Source organism: Pleurodeles waltl, chromosome 2_2, assembly GCF_031143425.1.
Source record: "Pleurodeles waltl isolate 20211129_DDA chromosome 2_2, aPleWal1.hap1.20221129, whole genome shotgun sequence".
NCBI lineage: Eukaryota > Metazoa > Chordata > Amphibia > Caudata > Salamandridae > Pleurodeles > Pleurodeles waltl.
This window is the reverse complement of record NC_090439.1, coordinates 1,167,518,323-1,167,542,002: the sequence shown is the minus strand read 5'-3', so window position 1 is coordinate 1,167,542,002 and position 23,680 is coordinate 1,167,518,323. Positions and strand designations below refer to the sequence as shown.

Sequence of the window (23,680 nt, the reverse complement as noted above, 5' to 3'; positions counted from 1 at the left end):
AGAGTCATGGTCCTTGGAATCTCTGCATTTCTGCATCTTGGAATCTCTGGATCCCTGTACACTGGAACCTGTGGATCCCTGTACCTTGAAATATCTGTATCCCGGTACCTTGGAATTTCTGGATCCATGTACCCTGGAATCTCGGGATCCCTGTAACTTGGAATCTCTGGATCCCTGTACCTTGGAATCTCTGGATCCCTGTACCCTGGAATTTCAGGTCCCCTATGAAGCCAGTACAGTTTTGGAACAGCGTACCTTTATTTATCGTACTATAGTTGGGAGATTGTACACTGGACCACATAACCTCCCGGTCCCTCCTTTTTCCCTTTTTCTACATTGAAATCTCTAAACAGCTAAATATTGGACTCATTTAAATTCTGCATTTTAGGTTCAAATCATTTTTATTGGTATATAACATTTTACAGCGATTGCACTGTATGACCTGCCCGGAAGGGGGCTGCATAGTGATAATAATTATATAACTGCATTAAACGTAATAACATAGAATGGGATGAAAGGTAAACAAAGCATCCCCCTTTCCCCCCTCCTCCCGGGAGCACATTTACCCATTAATACAGCAACAATGAGAGGAAACACTAAAGGTTCAACTCCTACATGGCCCTGTTAACTGTGTCATGGCTGGTGTGTCGTGAAGCCTCAGGAGCCGGAGATATCTTGGGAATGTCAACTCCCTAAACTCCATGGAAAGGAGCCTCAGAAATGGGCCCCATAACTCTTGGAAAGAGTCTGCTTGGCTCGTCAATTTCAGAGAACTATTCTCCATGCCTAAGATGTTCCGCAGGCGGTATATCCATCCCAGGTGCATGGGAAGAGTATCAGTACCCCAGTGAGTGAGTATGTTTTGAGTGGCCGAACCCAATGCCAACCCTATAAGACACCCCCTGTGGGCGCAGATTCTACGCCTCCCAAATGTTTAGCTGTGTGACGTGCCCTGTAGTATATGTCCTCCCATTCCCTATGTGTGAAAGATCTATCGATTTCGGCCTTACATTGTCGTTGTCCTGTGCATCGGAGGCCTTTTGTAGGAAATTATACAGGTCAGTGATTAATCTTTTATCTGAGGTCTTCTTCAACAGCCATTTCTCAACATCAGTAAGGGATCTCTGTGCCTGGTCTCATATCCCTGGATGAATGGCCCAATGACGAATTTGTAAGTAGCGCATCCCCTCTGCCTCGGGGAGTGCATGTTCGAATTTCAGAGTGTCAAAAGGTATCATGCCCTCAACATCAATTAGATGGCCACAGTGCGACACTCCGGTTGCAACCACTTGCTGTAGGCCAGGCTGTTCATACCAGGGGTAAAGGACGGATTGCTAGCAATTGGCGTCAAGGGCGAGGGAAATGTAGAAAAGATTTTCCTTGTTGCCACCCGGTCCCACGTTCTCCTAAGTGAGTGTGTGATTGGAGAAGAATATAAACCCCAGGGATGTTGTGGGTGGGATTGGAAGGGGATCTTCCACAGGGATGTGCCTGAAAGTGCCCTATACATAAACAGCCACCTCTTTTCGGACTCGTCTCTTGACCACCCTACTAAATAGTAGAGTTGGGTGGCTTGAAGATAGTGCAGTAGGTTAGGCACTCCCAGACTGCCTTGTGCTGGCGATTGATAGCATAGGGAGGCCGCCTTCCCGCTCAAATGAAATGGTAAAAATCTTTCTGTAAAGATTAAAGCGTTCCCTGGAGAGGCTCGACCGGTATGGTTAGAAAAAGGTATAAGATTTGCAGAAGGATTGTCATTTTAAGGGGAGCAACGAGGCCCAGCCATGAAATCAGGGGTGATTGCCATTTGGCCAGGCTGCATTGTACTCGCTGTACCAATAAGCGGTAGTTAATGGGGGTAGTGTCGGAGATGATCGGAGCAAACTTGAGCCCTAGATAAGGGATACTCTGTCTATGCCAACATAATGGAAACTGCCTTTCCAGATACTGATGGTCAACAAGAGGGACCGAAATATGAAGCGCTTGGGATTTCTGAAAATGTACGCGGAAGCCGGAGGTCTTCCCGAACTCCTCTATCTCCTGCAGAAGAGCCGGAAAGACCCTCTTGGGATTATTATTTAAGGAGACTAAAACATTATCCACGTATAAAGCCAAGGTGTGCACGTCGCCTTCAGATGTCACACCCGTTATATTTGGATTAGATCGTACACTCTGTGCAAACCGCTCCAATAGCAGGGGTGACAAAGGGCAACCCTGTCTGGTGCCTCTGCGTATGGGAAATGATTGGGAGGAATGTCAGTTCACCCACACCATCGCCCACGGTTTGCTATAGGTGCTATGGATCCATGTGAGAAACGGAGGGCCGAAACCAAAGTGGGTTAATGTTGTGGTCAGGTAAGGCCAATGCTCTCTGATGAAGGACTTCTCCACGTCCAGGGTTAAAAGCAGAATGTCCCTACGAACCCGATCTGCCTTATTTATTAAGTCAAGAATGCGTTTCGTGTGTCCCCACGTTGGGGGTGCCTCACAAATCCATTTTGGTCTGGGTCAATCAGCTAGAATACCGGTTAGTATCAGCAAGCTTTCTAGGATCAGTCAGCTTATTGTCAACCAGGTACCGCCGCAACTCTGTAGAACAAATACTGAGCATATGCTCTCTCAGAATCAAATCATATAATCCTTTGTCATCATTTACTTTGTTGCCCCATACCCAACCACTCAGTGCCTTATTGGAGAAATCAAAACAGTCTACCCAAGTCAGTGTGGAAAGTTTGGTGCTGTCCCTAAACGTCTCACGGTATTTTTCAGGGGTCAGCCCAAACGTGGCCAGTAAAGTGGCTTTCATGGGTGCAGAGACATTCCGATCATGTGGAGGTTGAAGGAGGTTTTGAGTATGCTGTGATTGTGGAAAACGTGAGGTAGTTTCTGTGGACAAAAGTGATTTTTGTGGACATGAGCGTGTTTCCCTGGGCTCGGGGGGTATTTTCATAAGACTCTGAGTTCCAGGATAAGCAGAGGGGCCGCAACACTGTTTGGGAGACAGGAGAGTAGCTACGAGGTGGTCTACATATAATAATTGTATGAGGTAGTACTGCTCGGGCAGCAGAGTGGATTTGTGTGAGCTCAGTACTGACATTTCCACACTGCAGCCAGATCTGCTCCTTACACACTGAGAGGAGAACAATAAATCAACCTTACCTGTCCAGGGCGCTTCTTACATCCTGCAAAACAGAAGAACAAGCAGAAGGACATCAGTTTCCACAACAGATTTTAAATTCTGGCAGACGTTTAGGTACAATATAAGTTGTGAAATTCAAGTTACACACATGAGAGTAAGGGCCAGATGTAGCAAAGGGTTTTTCCCATTCTGTGTCAATGGGAAAACGTGTTTGTACATATGGCCCTAAGTTCTGAATGGGGCCACATGACACAGCACAGCTTCTGATATCCCAAATGGTCCCACAAGACAGCAGAACTTTGGAATTCTGAATGAGGGCAGATGACAGTGCAATCTGATATATTCTGAAAACATCATGTATTATAGTCTAGAGTTCCTGAGATCAGAAGCCAGACCTGTTATAACTCCTGCATCACTTGAGAAACAACTAGTGTATACCACACCAAAAATACTTCTAACACACTTCTATGGGATTAAATGTAAATAAACAAGGATTTTGGATAAACCATGGGATAAGATCCTTAGGTCTCTTGTTTCTGTTAGAAAATGTCTACTTATACAAGCTGCAGCACTAGAACTGGGTATAACCAGTACTCAGGAAAAAGTCCTTGTGTCTTCATACCGTGGTGTTTTAGTTTAAAACAGGCGGCTGCAAATGCTCTCTGAGAACTGATCACACTTGAACTGGAACAGTCTCAGTCATCAGATTATGTTCTATGAATAAAACTGGACGTCCTTCTGAATTGTTTCAATTTGAAGAACAAATTATGAAATGAATGGACGGAAGTAATTCTATGTCATGACCAGAGGGGAAGATTATGCTTTTCTTCCTTCGCTGTAATCAATAGCAGCCATATTCAAACTTTATGATAAACTACAAATCCCAAGAACCTTTGGGAATGGAAGACAAAACATCCAATCAAACATAGGCATTAGTCCAATCAGAGCCCAGCAGAGACCCAAACAGTCCACTTTGGACCAATTGGCACTTTGCAGTGCTTTCACTGTACATTCTGGTGTTCACTTGTAAACTAGTGCAGCGCTGCCTCATTCCTCACTTGCACCTAATTTTAGCACACATGGAGGTTTCCAGGGATCAGCAGTCGAAAGGGGACCCCTTAGAGTTCCTTCCCTAGGACGATGAATTTTATGAGGCGGTGTGAGAAAGTAGCCTCTTTCTAGCCTTGTTACCCCCACTTTTGGCCTGTTTGTGAGTGTATGTCAGGGTGTTTTCACTGTATCACTGGGATCCTGCTAGCCAGGGCCCAGTGCTCATAGTGAAAACCCTATGTTTTCAGTATGTTTGTTATGCGTCACTGAGACCCTGCTAGTCAGGACCCCAGTGCTCATAAGGTTGTGGCCTATATGTATGTGTTCCCTGTGAGGTGCCTAACTGTCTCACTGAGGCTCTGCTAATCAGAACCTCAGTGGTTATGCTCTCTCTGTACAAATTGTCACTGACAGGCTAGTGACCAATTTTACCAATTTACATTGGCTTACTGGAACACCCTTATAATTCCCTAGTATATGGTACTGAGGTACCCAGGGTATTGGGGTTCCAGGAGATCCCTATGGGCTGCAGCATTTCTTTTGCCACCCATAGGGAGCTCTGACAATTCTTACACAGGCCTGCCACTGCAGCCGGAGTGAAATAACGTCCACGTTATTTCACAGCAATTTTTCATTGCACTTAAGTAACTTATAAGTCACCTATATGTGTAACCTTTACCTGGTAAAGGTTAGGTGCAAAGTTACTTAGTGTGAGGGCACCCTGGCACTAGCCAAGGTGCCCCCACATTGTTCAGGGCCAATTCCCCCGACTTTGTGAGTGAGGGGACACCATTACACGCGTGCACTACATATAGGTCACTACCTATATGTAGCTTCACAATGGTAACTCCGAATATGGCCATGTAACATGTCTATGATCATGGAATTGCCCCCTCTATACCATCCTGGCATAGTTGGCACAATCCCATGATCCCAGGGGTCTGTAGCACAGACCCTGGTACTGCCAAACTGCCCTTCCTGGGGTTTCACTGCAGCTGCTGCTGCTGCCAACCCCTCAGACAGGCATCTGCCCTCCTGGGGTCCAGCCAGGCCTGGCCCAGGATGGCAGAACAAAGAACTTCCTCTGAGAGAGGGTGTTACACCCTCTCCCTTTGGAAAATGGTGTGAAGGCAGGGGAGGAGTAGCCTCCCCCAGCCTCTGGAAATGCTTTCTTGGGCACAGATGTGCCCAATTCTGCATAAGCCAGTCTACACCGGTTCAGGGGACCCCTTAGCCCTGCTTTGGCGCGAAACTGGACAAAGGAAAGGGGAGTGACCACTCCCCTGACCTGCACCTCCCCTGGGAGGTGTCCAGAGCTCCTCCAGTGTGCTCCAGACCTCTGCCATCTTGGAAACAGAGGTGCTGCTGGCACACTGGACTGCTCTGAGTGGCCAGTGCCACCAGGTGACGTCAGAGACTCCTTCTGATAGGCTCCTTCAGGTGTTGCTAGCCTATCCTCTCTCCTAGGTAGCCAAACCCTCTTTTCTGGATATTTAGGGTCTTTGTCTCTGGGGAAACTTTAGATAACGAATGCAAGAGCTCAGCCGAGTTCCTCTGCATCTCTCTCTTCACCTTCTGCCAAGGAATCGACTGCTGACCGCGCTGGAAGCCTGCAAACCTGCAACATAGTAGCAAAGACGACTACTGCAACTCTGTAACGCTGATCCTGCCGCCTTCTCGACTGTTTTCCTGGTGGTGCATGCTGTGGGGGTAGTCTGCCTCCTCTCTGCACTAGAAGCTCCGAAGAAATCTCCCGTGGGTCGACGGAATCTTCCCCCTGCAACCGCAGGCACCAAAAAGCTGCATTACCGGTCCCTTGGGTCTCCTCTCAGCACGACGAGCGAGGTCCCTCGAATCCAGCAACTCTGTCCAAGTGACTCCCACAGTCCAGTGACTCTTCAGTCCAAGTTTGGTGGAGGTAAGTCCTTGCCTCACCTCGCTAGACTGCATTGCTGGGAACCGCGACTTTTGCAGCTACTCCGGCCCCTGTGCACTTCCGGCGGAAATCCTTTGTGCACAGCCAAGCCTGGGTTCACGGCACTCTAACCTGCTTTGCACGACTTTCTAAGTGGGTCTCCGGCGACGTGGGACTCCTTTGTGTAACTTCGGGTGAGCACCGTTTCACGCATCCTCGTAGTGCCTGTTTCTGGCACTTCTCCGGGTGCTACCTGCTGCTGAGAGGGCTCCTTGTCTTGCTCGACGTCCCCTCTACCTCCTGGCGCAATTTGCGACATCCTGGTCCTTCCTGGGCCACAGCAGCGTCCAAAAACGCTAATGTAGGAGGCTGGACTGGCTTGTAGTGAGTACCACGGGGTACTTGCACCTTGCACCAGGCCCAGTTATCCCTTATTAGTGTATAGGGTGTCTAGCAGCTTAGGCTGATAGATAATGGTAGCTTAGCAGAGCAGCTTAGGCTGAACTAGGAGACGTGTGAAGCTACTACAGTACCACTTAGTGTCATATGCACAATATCATAAGAAAACACAATACACAGTTATACTAAAAATAAAGGTACTTTATTTTTATGACAATATGCCAAAGTATCTTAGAGTGTACCCTCAGTGAGAGGATAGGAAATATACACAAGATATATATACACAATAGCAAAAATATGCAATATAGTCTTAGAAAACAGTGCAAACAATGTATAGTTACAATAGGATGCAATGGGGAAACATAGGGATAGGGGCAACACAAACCATATACTCCAGAAGTGGAATGCGAACCACGAATGGACCCCAAACCTATGTGACCTTGTAGAGGGTCGCTGGGACTATTAGAAAATAGTGAGAGTTAGCAAAATAACCCTCCCCAAGACCCTGAAAAGTGAGTGCAAAGTGCACCAAAGTTCCCCTAAGGACAAAATAGTCGTGTTAGAGGGAAAATGCAAGGAAAACACAAATCAGCAATGCAACAACGATGGATTCCTGACTGAGGGTACCTGTGGAACAAGGGGACCAAGTCCAAAAGTCACAAGCAGCTCGGAGATGGGCAGATGCCCAAGAAATGCCAGCGGTTGGTGCAAAGAAGCTCTTACTAGGCTGAAGAACTGTGAATACTGCAGGAACGACAAGGGCTAGAGACTTCCCCTTTGGAGGATGGATCCCCCACGCCTTGGAGAGTCGTGCAGAAGTGTGTTCCCGCCGGATGGACGCCAACAAGCCTTGCTACACGCAAATCGTGCGTTTGGCGTTTTTGGACATTGCTGGGGCCCAGGAGGGACCAGGAGGTCGCAAATTGGACCTGCAGAGAGAGGGGACGTCGAGCAAGACAAAGAGCCCTCACTGAAGCAGGTAGCACCCGGAGAAGTGCCAGAAACAGGCACTACGAGGATGCGTGAAACGGTGCTCGCCGAAGTTGCACAAAGGAGTCCCACGTCGCCGGAGACCAACTTAGAAAGTCGTGCAATGCAGGTTAGAGTGCCGTGGACCCAGGCTTGGCTGTGCACGAAGGATTTCCGCCGGAAGTGCACAGGGGCCGGAGTAGCTTGCAAAGTCGCGGTTCCCAGCAATGCAGCCCAGCGAGGTGAGGCAAGGACTTACCTCCACCAAACTTGGGCTGAAGAGTCACTGGACTGTGGGGGTCACTTGGACGGTGTCGCTGGATTCGAGGGACCTCGCTCGTCGTGCTGAGAGGAGACCCAAGGGACCGGTAATGCAGCTTTTTGGTGCCTGCGGTTTGCAGGGGGAAGATTCCGTCGACCCACGGGAGATTTCTTCGGAGCTTCTGGTGCAGAGAGGAGGCAGACTACCCCCACAGCATGCACAAGCAGGAAAACAGTCGAGAAGGCGGCAGGATCAGCGTTACAGAGTTGCAGTAGTCGTCTTTGCTACTATGTTGCAGGTTTGCAGGCTTCCAGCGCGGTCAGCGGTCGATTCCTTATCAGAAGGTGAAGAGGGAGATGCAGAGGAACTCGGCTGAGCTCATGCATTCGTTATCTAAAGTTTCCCCAGAGACAGAGACCCTAAATAGCCAGAAAAGAGGGTTTGGCTACCTAGGAGAGAGGAAAGGCTACTAACACCTGAAGGAGCCTATCACAAGGAGTCTCTGACGTCACCTGGTGGCACTGGCCACTCAGAGCAGTCCAGTGTGCCAGCAGCACCTCTGTTTCCAAGATGGCAGAGGTCTGGAGCACACTGGAGGAGCTCTGGACACCTCCCAGGGGAGGTGCAGGTCAGGGGAGTGGTCACTCCCCTTTCCTTTGTCCAGTTTCGCGCCAGAGCAGGGGCTAAGGGGTCCCTGAACCGGTGTAGACTGGCTTATGCAGAATTGGGCACATCTGTGCCCAACAAAGCATTTCCAGAGGCTGGGGGAGGCTACTCCTCCCCTGCCTTCACACCATTTTCCAAAGGGAGAGGGTGTCACACCCTCTCTCAGAGGAAGTTCTTTGTTTTGCCATCCTGGGCCAGGCCTGGCTGGACCCCAGGAGGGCAGCTGCCTGTCTGAGGGGTTGGCAGCAGCAGCAGCTGCAGTGAAACCCCAGGAAGGGCAGTTTTGGCAGTACCAGGGTCTGTGCTACAGACCACTGGGATCATGGGATTGTGCCAACTATGCCAGGATGGTATAGAGGGGGCAATTCCATGATCATAGACATGTTACATGGCCATATTCGGAGTTACCATGGTGAAGCTACATATAGGTAGTGACCTATATGTAGTGCACGCGTGTAATGGTGTCCCCGCACTCACAAAGTTCAGGGAATTGGCTCTGAACAATGTGGGGGCACCTTGGCTAGTGCCAGGGTGCCCTCACACTAAGTAACTTTGCACCCAACCTTTACCAGGTAAAGGTTAGACATATAGGTGACTTATAAGTTACTTAAGTGCAGTGTAAAATGGCTGTGAAATAACGTGGACGTTATTTCACTCAGGCTGCAGTGGCAGGCCTGTGTAAGAATTGTCAGAGCTCCCTATGGGTGGCAAAAGAAATGCTGCAGCCCATAGGGATCTCCTGGAACCCCAATACCCTGGGTACCTCAGTACCATATACTAGGGAATTATAAGGGTGTTCCAGTAAGCCAATGTAAATTGGTAAAAATGGTCACTAGCCTGTTAGTGACAATTTGAAAGTAATGAGAGAGCATAACCACTGAGGTTCTGGTTAGCAGAGCCTCAGTGAGACAGTTAGGCACCACACAGGGAACATATACATGCACACCTATGAGCACTGAGGCCCTGTGTGACAGGGTCCCAGTGACACATACATATAGGCCACAACCCTATGAGCACTGGGGTCCTGACTAGCAGGATCCCAGTGACACATAACAACCATACTGAAAACATGGTGTTCTCACTATGAGCACTGAGGCCTGGCCATCAGGATCCCAGTGAGACAGTGAAAACAGTGACAAACACCCTGACATACACTCACAAACAGGCCAAACGTGGGGGTAACAAGGCTAGAAAGAGGCTACCTTCTCACACAACCCCCCCCCCAAACGAAGGACAATAAGGCTAACCTTGGCCAGTTGAGACTTTATTGTCTAAGTGGTGATAAGTAGAGAGTAGCTCTGCAATAGACTGGTTACTCCCTTTATCATCCACTATATGGTTACTTCCCTGTGGGGATGTAAACCACCCTGTTTGAAGTTTTTTAGCTAAGCAACAATGTGAAGATGTATTTTCAGAGTTTCTATCAGTAAGTTTTAGTTTAGAGCAGTGGGAATTGTCCACTGAACCTATTTGTAGTGATGGAAATGCCAGACAGGGATGCTGTCTCAGAAAAGCCATCGCTGGGCAAACACTTTGTCCATCTGGCTGGAAGAGAGAACAGGGATGCTGTTTCTCTTGAGTTGGAGCAGGGCAGGGATGCTGTCCTATGAGCTCCACACTAGGGCAGGGATGCTGTCCTAAGTGTTGTGAGGTAGTGCAGGGTTTCTGCACTAAAGTTTCTCTGGGAGGGTTGGAGGGATGCTCCATGTTAACTAAAATGGTGCTGTTTTTCTCACCAATGTTAGTTATCCCACAGAGAGGTACTTCCACCTCAGGGAGTCCAGCTTTGCCAGCTGATGATTCCCTTGGAACAGGTGCCACCCCAGGAGAGGTTTCTCCCACCACAGGAATAGTATCCTGAATGGTAGGGTGGTTAGGGGATACTGTGATACCCTTTTTACCTGTTGATGGAGAGGGATCCTGAGTTTTCAGGCCTTCTCTCCTTTGCTTTTTCATTTCACTTGAAATGAGAGGGAACAATTCCTCAGGGATGCCCAGCATGGCTGCATGGGCATAAAACTCTACATCAGCCCAACCTGAGGCCTCTAGGTCATTACCTAAGAGACAGTCTACAGGTAAGCTAGGTGATACCACCACCTGCTTAGGGCCAGTAACTCCACCCCAACTAAACTGAATTATAGCTAAGGGAAGAAACTTAGTGGAGTTATGGACATCAATAATCTTATACTGTTGTCCAATGATGTGTTGTTCAGGAGGCACTAGGTTTTCAGTCACCAAAGTGAAACTGGCACCTGTGTCCCTGTAGGCCAAGGCCTCAACACCATTAATTGAAACTGTCTGCCTGTACTTATCCATTGTAAGGGGACAAGCAGCCAGTGTGGCAAGGCCAATGCCACCAGGTGTGACAGAAACTGTCTTGGGACTGATTACATCAGTTTCCACTATGGACCCATAAGTGAACCCAACTACACCCTTTGCTTGACTGTTGCCAGCAGTCCCACCACTAGTACCACTACTGCTAGGGGCACTAGAGCTTGATGTATTAGTGGTGGTAGGCTCAGGGGGTTTACCTGGACAGGACTTATCCCCTGGCCTATGGCCTCTGTTTTTACACACAAAGCACCAAGGCTTTTTAATGTGTGCAGGTTGGGAAGAAGAGGAAGAATTTGTTTTATCCCCACCCTCTGAAGAGTGTTTAAGATTTGAAGTGGGATCTTTGGTTTTACCCTTATCCCCATGCTTATCTTGAGATTTTTCACCATCTTTCTTCTTATTGCCATCTTTGTCAGCCCCTGTATGAACTTTTCTGTTCACCCTTGTTCTGACCCATTTGTCTGCCTTCTTTCCCAATTCTTGGGGAGAGGTCAGATCAGAGTCTACCAGGTACTGGTGCAACAAATCAGACACACAATTATTAAGTATATGCTCTCTCAGGATTGTGTTATACAGGCTTTCATAATCAGTAACTTTACTGCCATGTAACCACCCCTCCAAGGCCTTCACTGAATGGTGAATGAAATCAACCCAGTCTTGTGAAGACTCCTTTTTGGTCTCTCTGAACTTTATCCTGTACTGTTCAGTGGTTAAGCCATAACCATCCAGGAGTGCATTCTTAAGAACTGTAAAATTATTGGCATCATTTTCTTTTACAGTAAGGAGCCTATCCCTACCTTTTCCACTAAATGATAGCCATAGGATAGCAGCCCACTGCTTTTGAGGGACATCCTGTACAGCACAGGCCCTCTCAAGTGCAGCAAACCACTTGTTAATGTCATCCCCCTCCTTATAAGGGGGAACTATCTTGTGCAGATTCCTGGAATCATGCTCTTTTGCAGGATGACTATGGGGAATACTGCTGCTGCCACCATGGGTATCTAAACCCAACTTCTGTCTTTCCTTCTCTAATTCTAAAGACTGTCTATCCAAATCCAGCTGTTGCTTCTTGAGCTTCAGTCTGGTTTGTTCCACTCTCAATCTATTGAGCTCCCTTTCTAACAATCTGTCATCAGGGTGGGTGGGAGGGACATTTCTAGATACAGAGGTATGATGGGAATGAACAGAAGGAGACCTGTCCCTTACAGAGGGCACCCTAACAGCTTGGCTACCAGTATAATGTGAGAGCACACCATCAGTATGATGTGATTCAACCTCTGTACCAACTATGCTAGACTGTCTAGTAATGGGCAGGCTGAGAAGTTTCTTTCCTGAACCTTTTCCTGGGGGAGTCCCTGGATCAGATTGAGAACCATTAGCTACTTTTTCTACAGATTGGGCACTTATGGCCTTATCCTGTACTCTAAGCATATTAATTAACAGTTCTAAGGAAGGATTCTTCCCTACACTCAAACCTCTCTCTATGCAGAGACTCCTTGCTCCTTTCCAGCTAAGGTGATCATATGCAAGTTTGGACAGTTCAACTTTTTGGCCTGTGCCAGACATTTTTAGAGAGAGTTAAAGTGATAGACAAAGAGAAAAAAGTTTTCAGAACTTTTTGGAAAGACAGAAAAAAACTTTTTAAACTTTTAAGAACTTTTTGAAAGTTTAGAAGTACTTTTCAGCACTTAGAAAAGAGTGAAAAGAGGAAATGCAAAACTTTTTGGCTATGTGTATATACACTGACCTTGTTTTGTATATTTTTCTCTTATGAAAAGTACAATGACAAGAGTGGTAAGTAGTCTCAAAGCACTTATCCCACCGCTGCACAACCAATGTAGGAGGCTGGACTGGCTTGTAGTGAGTACCACGGGGTACTTGCACCTTGCACCAGGCCCAGTTATCCCTTATTAGTGTATAGGGTGTCTAGCAGCTTAGGCTGATAGATAATGGTAGCTTAGCAGAGCAGCTTAGGCTGAACTAGGAGACGTGTGAAGCTACTACAGTACCACTTAGTGTCATATGCACAATATCATAAGAAAACACAATACACAGTTATACTAAAAATAAAGGTACTTTATTTTTATGACAATATGCCAAAGTATCTTAGAGTGTACCCTCAGTGAGAGGATAGGAAATATACACAAGATATATATACACAATAGCAAAAATATGCAATATAGTCTTAGAAAACAGTGCAAACAATGTATAGTTACAATAGGATGCAATGGGGAAACATAGGGATAGGGGCAACACAAACCATATACTCCAGAAGTGGAATGCGAACCACGAATGGACCCCAAACCTATGTGACCTTGTAGAGGGTCGCTGGGACTATTAGAAAATAGTGAGAGTTAGCAAAATAACCCTTCCCAAGACCCTGAAAAGTGAGTGCAAAGTGCACCAAAGTTCCCCTAAGGACAAAATAGTCGTGTTAGAGGGAAAATGCAAGGAAAACACAAATCAGCAATGCAACAACGATGGATTCCTGACTGAGGGTACCTGTGGAACAAGGGGACCAAGTCCAAAAGTCACAAGCAACTCGGAGATGGGCAGATGCCCAAGAAATGCCAGCGGTTGGTGCAAAGAAGCTCTTACTAGGCTGAAGAACTGTGAATACTGCAGGAACGACAAGGGCTAGAGACTTCCCCTTTGGAGGATGGATCCCCCACGCCTTGGAGAGTCGTGCAGAAGTGTTTTCCCGCCGGATGGACGCCAACAAGCCTTGCTACACGCAAATCATGCGTTTGGCGTTTTTGGACATTGCTGGGGCCCAGGAGGGACCAGGAGGTCGCAAATTGGACCTGCAGAGAGAGGGGACGTCGAGCAAGACAAAGAGCCCTCACTGAAGCAGGTAGCACCCGGAGAAGTGCCAGAAACAGGCACTACGAGGATGCGTGAAACGGTGCTCGCCGAAGTTGCACAAAGGAGTCCCACGTCGCCGGAGACCAACTTAGAAAGTCGTGCAATGCAGGTTAGAGTGCCGTGGACCCAGGCTTGGCTGTGCACGAAGGATTTCCGCCGGAAGTGCACAGGGGCCGGAGTAGCTTGCAAAGTCACGGTTCCCAGCAATGCAGCCCAGCGAGGTGAGGCAAGGACTTACCTCCACCAAACTTGGGCTGAAGAGTCACTGGACTGTGGGGGTCACTTGGACGGTGTCGCTGGATTCGAGGGACCTCGCTCGTCGTGCTGAGAGGAGACCCAAGGGACCGGTAATGCAGCTTTTTGGTGCCTGCGGTTTGCAGGGGGAAGATTCCATCGACCCACGGGAGATTTCTTCGGAGCTTCTGGTGCAGAGAGGAGGCAGACTACCCCCACAGCATGCACAAGCAGGAAAACAGTCGAGAAGGCAGCAGGATCAGCGTTACAGAGTTGCAGTAGTCGTCTTTGCTACTATGTTGCAGGTTTGCAGGCTTCCAGCGCGGTCAGCGGTCGATTCCTTATCAGAAGGTGAAGAGGGAGATGCAGAGGAACTCGGCTGAGCTCATGCATTCGTTATCTAAAGTTTCCCCAGAGACAGAGACCCTAAATAGCCAGAAAAGAGGGTTTGGCTACCTAGGAGAGAGGAAAGGCTACTAACACCTGAAGGAGCCTATCACAAGGAGTCTCTGACGTCACCTGGTGGCACTGGCCACTCAGAGCAGTCCAGTGTGCCAGCAGCACCTCTGTTTCCAAGATGGCAGAGGTCTGGAGCACACTGGAGGAGCTCTGGACACCTCCCAGGGGAGGTGCAGGTCAGGGGAGTGGTCACTCCCCTTTCCTTTGTCCAGTTTCGCGCCAGAGCAGGGGCTAAGGGGTCCCTGAACCGGTGTAGACTGGCTTATGCAGAATTGGGCACATCTGTGCCCAACAAAGCATTTCCAGAGGCTGGGGGAGGCTACTCCTCCCCTGCCTTCACACCATTTTCCAAAGGGAGAGGGTGTCACACCCTCTCTCAGAGGAAGTTCTTTGTTCTGCCATCCTGGGCCAGGCCTGGCTGGACCCCAGGAGGGCAGCTGCCTGTCTGAGGGGTTGGCAGCAGCAGCAGCTGCAGTGAAACCCCAGGAAGGGCAGTTTTGGCAGTACCAGGGTCTGTGCTACAGACCACTGGGATCATGGGATTGTGCCAACTATGCCAGGATGGTATAGAGGGGGCAATTCCATGATCATAGACATGTTACATGGCCATATTCGGAGTTACCATGGTGAAGCTACATATAGGTAGTGACCTATATGTAGTGCACGCGTGTAATGGTGTCCCCGCACTCACAAAGTTCAGGGAATTGGCTCTGAACAATGTGGGGGCACCTTGGCTAGTGCCAGGGTGCCCTCACACTAAGTAACTTTGCACCCAACCTTTACCAGGTAAAGGTTAGACATATAGGTGACTTATAAGTTACTTAAGTGCAGTGTAAAATGGCTGTGAAATAACGTGGACGTTATTTCACTCAGGCTGCAGTGGCAGGCCTGTGTAAGAATTGTCAGAGCTCCCTATGGGTGGCAAAAGAAATGCTGCAGCCCATAGGGATCTCCTGGAACCCCAATACCCTGGGTACCTCAGTACCATATACTAGGGAATTATAAGGGTGTTCCAGTAAGCCAATGTAAATTGGTAAAAATGGTCACTAGCCTGTTAGTGACAATTTGAAAGTAATGAGAGAGCATAACCACTGAGGTTCTGGTTAGCAGAGCCTCAGTGAGACAGTTAGGCACCACACAGGGAACATATACATGCACACCTATGAGCACTGAGGCCCTGTGTGACAGGGTCCCAGTGACACATACATATAGGCCACAAACCTATGAGCACTGGGGTCCTGACTAGCAGGATCCCAGTGACACATAACAACCATACTGAAAACATGGTGTTCTCACTATGAGCACTGAGGCCTGGCCATCAGGATCCCAGTGAGACAGTGAAAACAGTGACAAACACCCTGACATACACTCACAAACAGGCCAAACGTGGGGGTAACAAGGCTAGAAAGAGGCTACCTTCTCACAGCTAACCGCACGATTTGCAGCTAGCAAGGCTTGTTGGCGTTCTTTCGGCATTATCTTTCTGCCAAGGAATCGACTGCTGACCGCGCTGGAAGCCTGCAAACCTGCAACATAGTAGCAAAGACGACTACTGCAACTCTGTAACGCTGATCCTGCCGCCTTCTCGACTGTTTTCCTGGTGGTGCATGCTGTGGGGGTAGTCTGCCTCCTCTCTGCACTAGAAGCTCAGAAGAAATCTCCCGTGGGTCGACGGAATCTTCCCCCTGCAGCCCCAGGCACCAAAAAGCTGCATTACCGGTCCCTTGGGTCTCCTCTCAGCATGACGAGCGAGGTCCCTCGAATCCAGCAACTCTGTCCAAGTGACTCCCACAGTCCAGTGACTCTTCAGTCCAAGTTTGGTGGAGGTAAGTCCTTGCCTCACCTCGCTAGACTGCATTGCTGGGAACCGCGACTTTTGCAGCTACTCCGGCCCCTGTGCACTTCCGGCGGAAATCCTTTGTGCACAGCCAAGCCTGGGTCCACAGCACTCTAACCTGCATTGCACGACTTTCTAAGTTGGTCTCCGGCGACGTGGGACTCCTTTGTGTAACTTCGGGTGAGCACCGTTTCACACATCCTCGTAGTGCCTGTTTCTGGCACTTCTCCGGGTGCTACCTGCTGCTGAGAGGGCTCCTTGTCTTGCTCGACGTCCCCTCTACCTCCTGGCGCAATTTGCGACATCCTGGTCCTTCCTGGGCCACAGCAGTGTCCAAAAACGCTAAACGCGCGATTTGCAGCTAGCAAGGCTTGTTGGCGTTCTTCTGGCGGGAAAACACTTCTACACGACTCTCCACGGCGAGAGGGATCTGTCCACCGAAGGGGAAGTCTCTAGCCCTTTTCGTTCCTGCAGAAACCTCAGCTTCTTCTGTCCAGTAGAAGCTTCTTTGCACCCACAGCTGGCATTTCCTGGGCATCTGCCCATCTCCGACTTGCTTGTGACTTTTGGACTTGGTCCCCTTGTTCCACAGGTACCCAAGATTGGAAATCCATCGTTGTTGCATTGTTGGTTTGTGTCTTTCCTGCATTATTCCTCTAACACGACTTCTTTGTCCTTAGGGGAACTTTAGTGCACTTTGCACTCACTTTTCAGGGTCTTGGGGAGGGTTATTTTTCTAACTCTCACTATTTTCTAATAGTTCCAGCGACCCTCTACAAGGTCACATAGGTTTGGGGTCCATTCGTGGTTCGCATTCCACTTTTGGAGTATATGGTTTGTGTTGCCCCTATCCCTATGTGTCCCCATTGCATCCTATTGTAACTATACATTGTTTGCACTGTTTTCTAAGACTATACTGCATATTTCTGGTATTGTGTATATATATCTTGTGTATATTTCCTATCCTCTCACTGAGGGTACACTCTGAGATACTTTGGCATATGGTCATAAAAATAAAGTACCCTTATTTTAGTATAACTGTGTATTGTGTTTTCTTATGATATTGTGCATATGACACTAAGTGGTACTGTAGGAGCTTCACTCGTCTCCTAGTTCAGCCTAAGCTTCTCTGCTAAGCTACCATTATCTATCAGCCTATGCTGCTAGACACCCTATACTCTAATAAGGGATAACTGGGCCTGGTGCAAGGTGCAAGTACCCCTTGGTACTCACTACAAGCCAGTCCAGCTTCCTACATTGGTTGTGCAGCGGTGGGATAAGTGCTTTGAGACTACTTACCACTCTTGTCATTGTACTTTTCATAAGAGAAAAATATACAAAACAAGTTCAGTGTATATACACATAACCAAAAAGTTTTGCATTTCCTCTTTTCACTCTTTTCTAAAGTGCTGAAAAGTACTTCTAAACTTTCTAAAAAGTTCTAAAAAGTTTTAAAAGTTTTTTTTCTGTCTTTCTAAAAAGTTCTGAAAACTTTTTTTTCTTTTTCTATCACTTTAACTCTCTCTAAAAATGTCTGGCACAAGCCAAAATGTTGATCTGTCCAAACTTGCATATGATCACCTTACCTGGAAAGGAGCAAGGAGTCTCTGCATAGAGAGAGGTTTGAGTGTAGGGAAGAATCCTTCCTTGGAACTGTTATTTAACATGCTTAGAGAACAAGATAAGGCTAAAAGTGCCCCATCTGTTGAAAAAGTAGCTAATGGTTCCCAATCTGATCCAGGGACTCCCCCAGGAAAAGGTTCAGGAAAGAAACTTCTTAGCCTTCCCATTACAAGACAGTCTAGCATAGTTGGTACTGAGGTGGAGTCACATCATACAGATGATGTACTCTCACATTACACTATCAGCCAAGCTGTTAGGGTGCCCTCTGTAAGGGATAGGTCTCCTTCTGTCCATTCTCACCATAATTCTGTTTCAAGGCATGTCCCTACCACCCACCCTGATGACAGATTGTTAGAAAGGGAGCTCAATAGATTGAGAGTGGAACAAACCAGACTGAAGCTCAAGAAGCAACAGCTGGATTTGGATAGACAGTCTTTAGAATTAGAGAAGGAAAGACAGAAGTTGGGTTTTGAAACCCATGGTGGCAGCAGCAGTATTCCCAATAGTCATCCTGTAAAAGAGCATGATTCCAGGAATCTGCACAAGATAGTTCCCCCATATAAGGAGGGGGATGTCATTAACAAGTGGTTTGCTGCACTTGAGAGGGCCTGTGTTGTACAGGATGTCCCTCAAAGGCAGTGGGCTGCTATCCTATGGCTATCATTTAGTGGAAAGGGTAGGGATAGGCTCCTTACTGTGAAAGAAAGTGATGCCAATAATTTTACAGTTCTTAAGAATGCACTCCTGGATGGTTATGGCTTAACCACTGAACAATACAGGATAAAGTTCAGAGACACCAAAAAGGAGTCTTCACAAGACTGGGTTGATTTCATTGACCATTCAGTGAAGGCCTTGGAGGGGTGGTTACATGGCAGTAAAGTTACTGATTATGACAGCCTGTATAACTTGATCCTGAGAGAGCATATTCTTAATAAGTGTGTGTCTGATTTGTTGCACCAGTACCTGGTAGACTCTGATCTGACCTCTCCCCAAGAATTGGGAAAGAAGGCAGTCAAATGGGTCAGAACAAGGGTGAACAGAAAAGTTCATACAGGGGGTGACAAAGATGTCAATAAGAAAAAAGATGGTGAAAAATCTCAAGATAAGCATGGGGATAAGGGTAAAACCAAAGATCCCACTTCAAATCTTAAACACTCTTCAGAGGGTGGGGATAAAACTAATTCTTCCTCTTCTTCTCAACCTGCACACATTAAAAAGCCTTGGTGCTTTGTGTGTAAAAACAGAGGCCATAGGCCAGGGGATAAGTCCTGTCCAGGTAAACCCCCTGAGCCTACCACCACTAATACATCAAGCTCTAGTGCCCCTAGCAGTAGTGGTACTAGTGGTGGGACTGCTGGCAACAGTCAAGCAAAGGTTGTAGTTGGGTTCACTTATGGGTCCATAGTAGAAACTGGGGTAGTCAGTCCCAAGACAGTTTCTGTCACACCTAGTGGCATTGGCCTTGCCACACTGGCTGCTTGTCCCCTTACAATGGATAAGTACAGGCAGACAGTTTCAATAAATGGTGTTGAGGCCTTGGCCTACAGGGACACAGGTGCCAGTATCACTTTGGTGACTGAAAACCTAGTGCACCCTGATCAACACATCATTGGACAACAGTATAAGATTATTGATGTCCATAACTCCACTAAGTTTCTTCCCTTAGCTATAATTCAGTTTAGTTGGGGTGGAGTTACTGGCCCTAAGCAGGTGGTGGTATCACCTAGCTTACCTGTAGACTGTCTCTTAGGTAATGACCTAGAGGCCTCAGGTTGGGCTGATGTAGAGTTTTATGCCCATGCAGCCATGCTGGGCATCCCTGAGGAATTGTTCCCTCTCATTTCTACTGAAATGAAAAAGCAAAGGAGAGAAGGCCTGAAAAATCAGGATCCCTCTCCATCAACAGGAAAAAAGGGTATCATAGTATCCCCTACCCACCCTACCATTCAGGATACCATTCCTGTGGTGGGAGAAACCTCTCCTGGGGTGGCACCTGTTCCAAGGGAATCATCAGCTGGCAAAGCTGTACTCCCTGAGGTGGAAGTACCTCTCTGTGGGATAACTAACATTGGTGACAAAAAGAGCACCATTTTAGTTAACATGGAGCATCCCTCCAACCCTCCCAGAGAAACCTTAGTGCAGAAACTCTGCACTGCCTCACAACACTTAGGACAGCATCCCTGCCCTAGTGTGGAGCTCATAGGACAGCATCCCTGCCCTGCTCCAACCCAAGAGAAACAGCATCCCTGTTCTCTCTTCCAGCCATATGGACAAAGTTTTTGGCCAGCTATGGCTTTTCTGAGACAGCATCCCTGTCTGGCATTTCCATCACTACAAATAGGTTCAGTGGACAATTCCCACTGCTCTAAACTAAAACTTACTGATAGAAACTCTGAAAATACATCTTCACATTGTTGCTTAGCTAAAAAACTTCAAACAGGGTGGTTTACATCCCCACAGGGAAGTAACCATATAGTGGATGATAAAGGGAGTAACCAGTCTATTGCAGAGCTACTCTCTACTTATCACCACTTAGACAATAAAGTCTCAACTGGCCAAGGTTAGCCTTATTGTCCTTCGTTTGGGGGGGGGGGGGGAGTTGTGTGAGAAAGTAGCCTCTTTCTAGCCTTGTTACCCCCACTTTTGGCCTGTTTGTGAGTGTATGTCAGGGTGTTTTCACTGTCTCACTGGGATCCTGCTAGCCAGGGCCCAGTGCTCATAGTGAAAACCCTATGTTTTCAGTATGTTTGTTATGTGTCACTGGGACCCTGCTAGTCAGGACCCCAGTGCTCATAAGGTTGTGGCCTATATGTATGTGTTCCCTGTGTGGTGCCTAACTGTCTCACTGAGGCTCTGCTAATCAGAACCTCAGTGGTTATGCTCTCTCTGTACAAATTGTCACTGACAGGCTAGTGACCAATTTTACCAATTTACATTGGCTTACTGGAACACCCTTATAATTCCCTAGTATATGGTACTGAGGTACCCAGGGTATTGGGGTTCCAGGAGATCCCTATGGGCTGCAGCATTTCTTTTGCCACCCATAGGGAGCTCTGACAATTCTTACACAGGCCTGCCACTGCAGCCTGAGTGAAATAACATCCACGTTATTTCACAGCCATTTTACACTGCACTTAAGTAACTTATAAGTCACCTATATGTCTAACCTTTACCTGGTAAAGGTTAGGTGCAAAGTTACTTAGTGTGAGGGCACCCTGGCTCTAGCCAAGGTGCCCCCACATTGTTCAGGGCCAATTCCCCGGACTTTGTGAGTGCGGGGACACCATTACACGCGTGCACTACATATAGGTCACTACCTATATGTAGCTTCACAATGGTAACTCCGAATATGGCCATTTAACATGTCTATGATCATGGAATTGCCCCCTCTATACCATCCTGGCATAGTTGGCACAATCCCATGATCCCAGGGGTCTGTAGCACAGACCCTGGTACTGCCAAACTGCCCTTCCTGGGGTTTCACTGCAGCTGCTGCTGCTGCCAACCCCTCAGACAGGCATCTGCCCTCCTGGGGTCCAGCCAGGCCTGGCCCAGGATGGCAGAACAAAGAACTTCCTCTGAGAGAGGGTGTTACACCCTCTCCCTTTGGAAAATGGTGTGAAGGCAGGGGAGGAGTAGCCTCCCCCAGCCTCTGGAAATGCTTTCTTGGGCACAGATGTGCCCAATTCTGCATAAGCCAGTCTACACCGGTTCAGGGGACCCCTTAACCATGCTCTGGCGCGAAACTGGACAAAGGAAAGGGGAGTGACCACTCCCCTGACCTGCACCTCCCCTGGGAGGTGTCCAGAGCTCCTCCAGTGTGCTCCAGACCTCTGCCATCTTGGAAACAGAGGTGCTGCTGGCACACTGGACTGCTCTGAGTGGCCAGTGCCACCAGGTGACGTCAGAGACTCCTTCTGATAGGCTCCTTCAGGTGTTGCTAGCCTATCCTCTCTCCTAGGTAGCCAAACCCTCTTTTCTGGCTATTTAGGGTCTCTGTCTCTGGGGAAACTTTAGATAACGAATGCAAGAGCTCAGCCGAGTTCCTCTGCATCTCTCTCTTCACCTTCTGCCAAGGAATCGACTGCTGACCGCGCTGGAAGCCTGCAAACCTGCAACATAGTAGCAAAGACGACTACTGCAACTCTGTAACGCTGATCCTGCCGCCTTCTCGACTGTTTTCCTGGTGGTGCATGCTGTGGGGGTAGTCTGCCTCCTCTCTGCACTAGAAGCTCCGAAGAAATCTCCCGTGGGTCGACGGAATCTTCCCCCTGCAGCCCCAGGCACCAAAAAGCTGCATTACCGGTCCCTTGGGTCTCCTCTCAGCATGACGAGCGAGGTCCCTCGAATCCAGCAACTCTGTCCAAGTGACTCCCACAGTCCAGTGACTCTTCAGTCCAAGTTTGGTGGAGGTAAGTCCTTGCCTCACCTCGCTAGACTGCATTGCTGGGAACCGCGACTTTTGCAGCTACTCCGGCCCCTGTGCACTTCCGGCGGAAATCCTTTGTGCACAGCCAAGCCTGGGTCCACAGCACTCTAACCTGCATTGCACGACTTTCTAAGTTGGTCTCCGGCGACGTGGGACTCCTTTGTGTAACTTCGGGTGAGCACCGTTTCACACATCCTCGTAGTGCCTGTTTCTGGCACTTCTCCGGGTGCTACCTGCTGCTGAGAGGGCTCCTTGTCTTGCTCGACGTCCCCTCTACCTCCTGGCGCAATTTGCGACATCCTGGTCCTTCCTGGGCCACAGCAGTGTCCAAAAACGCTAACCGCACGATTTGCAGCTAGCAAGGCTTGTTGGCGTTCTTCTGGCGGGAAAACACTTCTACACGACTCTCCACGGCGAGAGGGATCTGTCCACCGAAGGGGAAGTCTCTAGCCCTTTTCGTTCCTGCAGAAACCTCAGCTTCTTCTGTCCAGTAGAAGCTTCTTTGCACCCACAGCTGGCATTTCCTGGGCATCTGCCCATCTCCGACTTGCTTGTGACTTTTGGACTTGGTCCCCTTGTTCCACAGGTACCCAAGATTGGAAATCCATCGTTGTTGCATTGTTGGTTTGTGTCTTTCCTGCATTATTCCTCTAACACGACTTCTTTGTCCTTAGGGGAACTTTAGTGCACTTTGCACTCACTTTTCAGGGTCTTGGGGAGGGTAATTTTTCTAACTCTCACTATTTTCTAATAGTTCCAGCGACCCTCTACAAGGTCACATAGGTTTGGGGTCCATTCGTGGTTCGCATTCCACTTTTGGAGTATATGGTTTGTGTTGCCCCTATCCCCATGTGTCCCCATTGCATCCTATTGTAACTATACATTGTTTGCACTGTTTTCTAAGACTACTGCATATTTCTGGTATTGTGTATATATATCTTGTGTATATTTCCTATCCTCTCAGTGAGGGTACACTCTGAGATACTTTGGCATATTGTCATAAAAATAAAGTACCCTTATTTTTAGTATAACTGTGTATTGTGTTTTCTTATGATATTGTGCAAGTGACACTAGTGGTACTGTAGGAGCTTCACTCGTCTCCTAGTTCAGCCTAAGCTGCTCTGCTTAGCTACCATTATCTATCAGCCTATGCTGCTAGACACCCTATACACTAATAAGGGATAACTGGGCCTGGTGCAAGGTGCAAGTACCCCTTGGTACTCACTACAAGCCAGTCCAGCCTCCTACAGGCAGTAGATGCCTTAATTTACCAGGCGGTTGCTGGGGCCATGGGCTCCTTGGAACAGTATCTGGTGGATCAAATTGCGCGTGTCTGCACCCATATCTCTAATCCCATGAAGGAGCCCACTGCACCCTCTGGGATCTTAGGCACCTTCCATTCTGCCCCAAATCCAGACCATGTGCCTGCCAAGCTTCCTCGCAAGGATGGCGATGACTATGATGTTTCTGCTCGCCTTAAGTAAGCTTTCTTGGCTATC

The 23,680-nt window shown here is 48.2% G+C and overlaps 1 protein-coding gene across 2 annotated transcripts in view; it reads right to left on the bottom strand.

Moving 5' to 3' along the window:
- The window catches only part of LOC138283026 (E3 ubiquitin-protein ligase TRIM11-like), a 173,828-nt gene that overhangs the window by 41,751 nt on the left and 108,397 nt on the right, over window positions 1-23,680 (bottom strand). The window contains exon 4 of one of the 2 annotated variants that reach the window (XM_069221144.1): window positions 3,160-3,182. The exons of the other annotated variant lie outside the window; for it this stretch is intronic. Within the exon in view, the coding sequence (XP_069077245.1) occupies window positions 3,160-3,182 (23 nt within the window). The remainder of the gene's footprint in view (window positions 1-3,159; window positions 3,183-23,680) is intronic. 2 annotated transcript variants of the gene reach the window in all.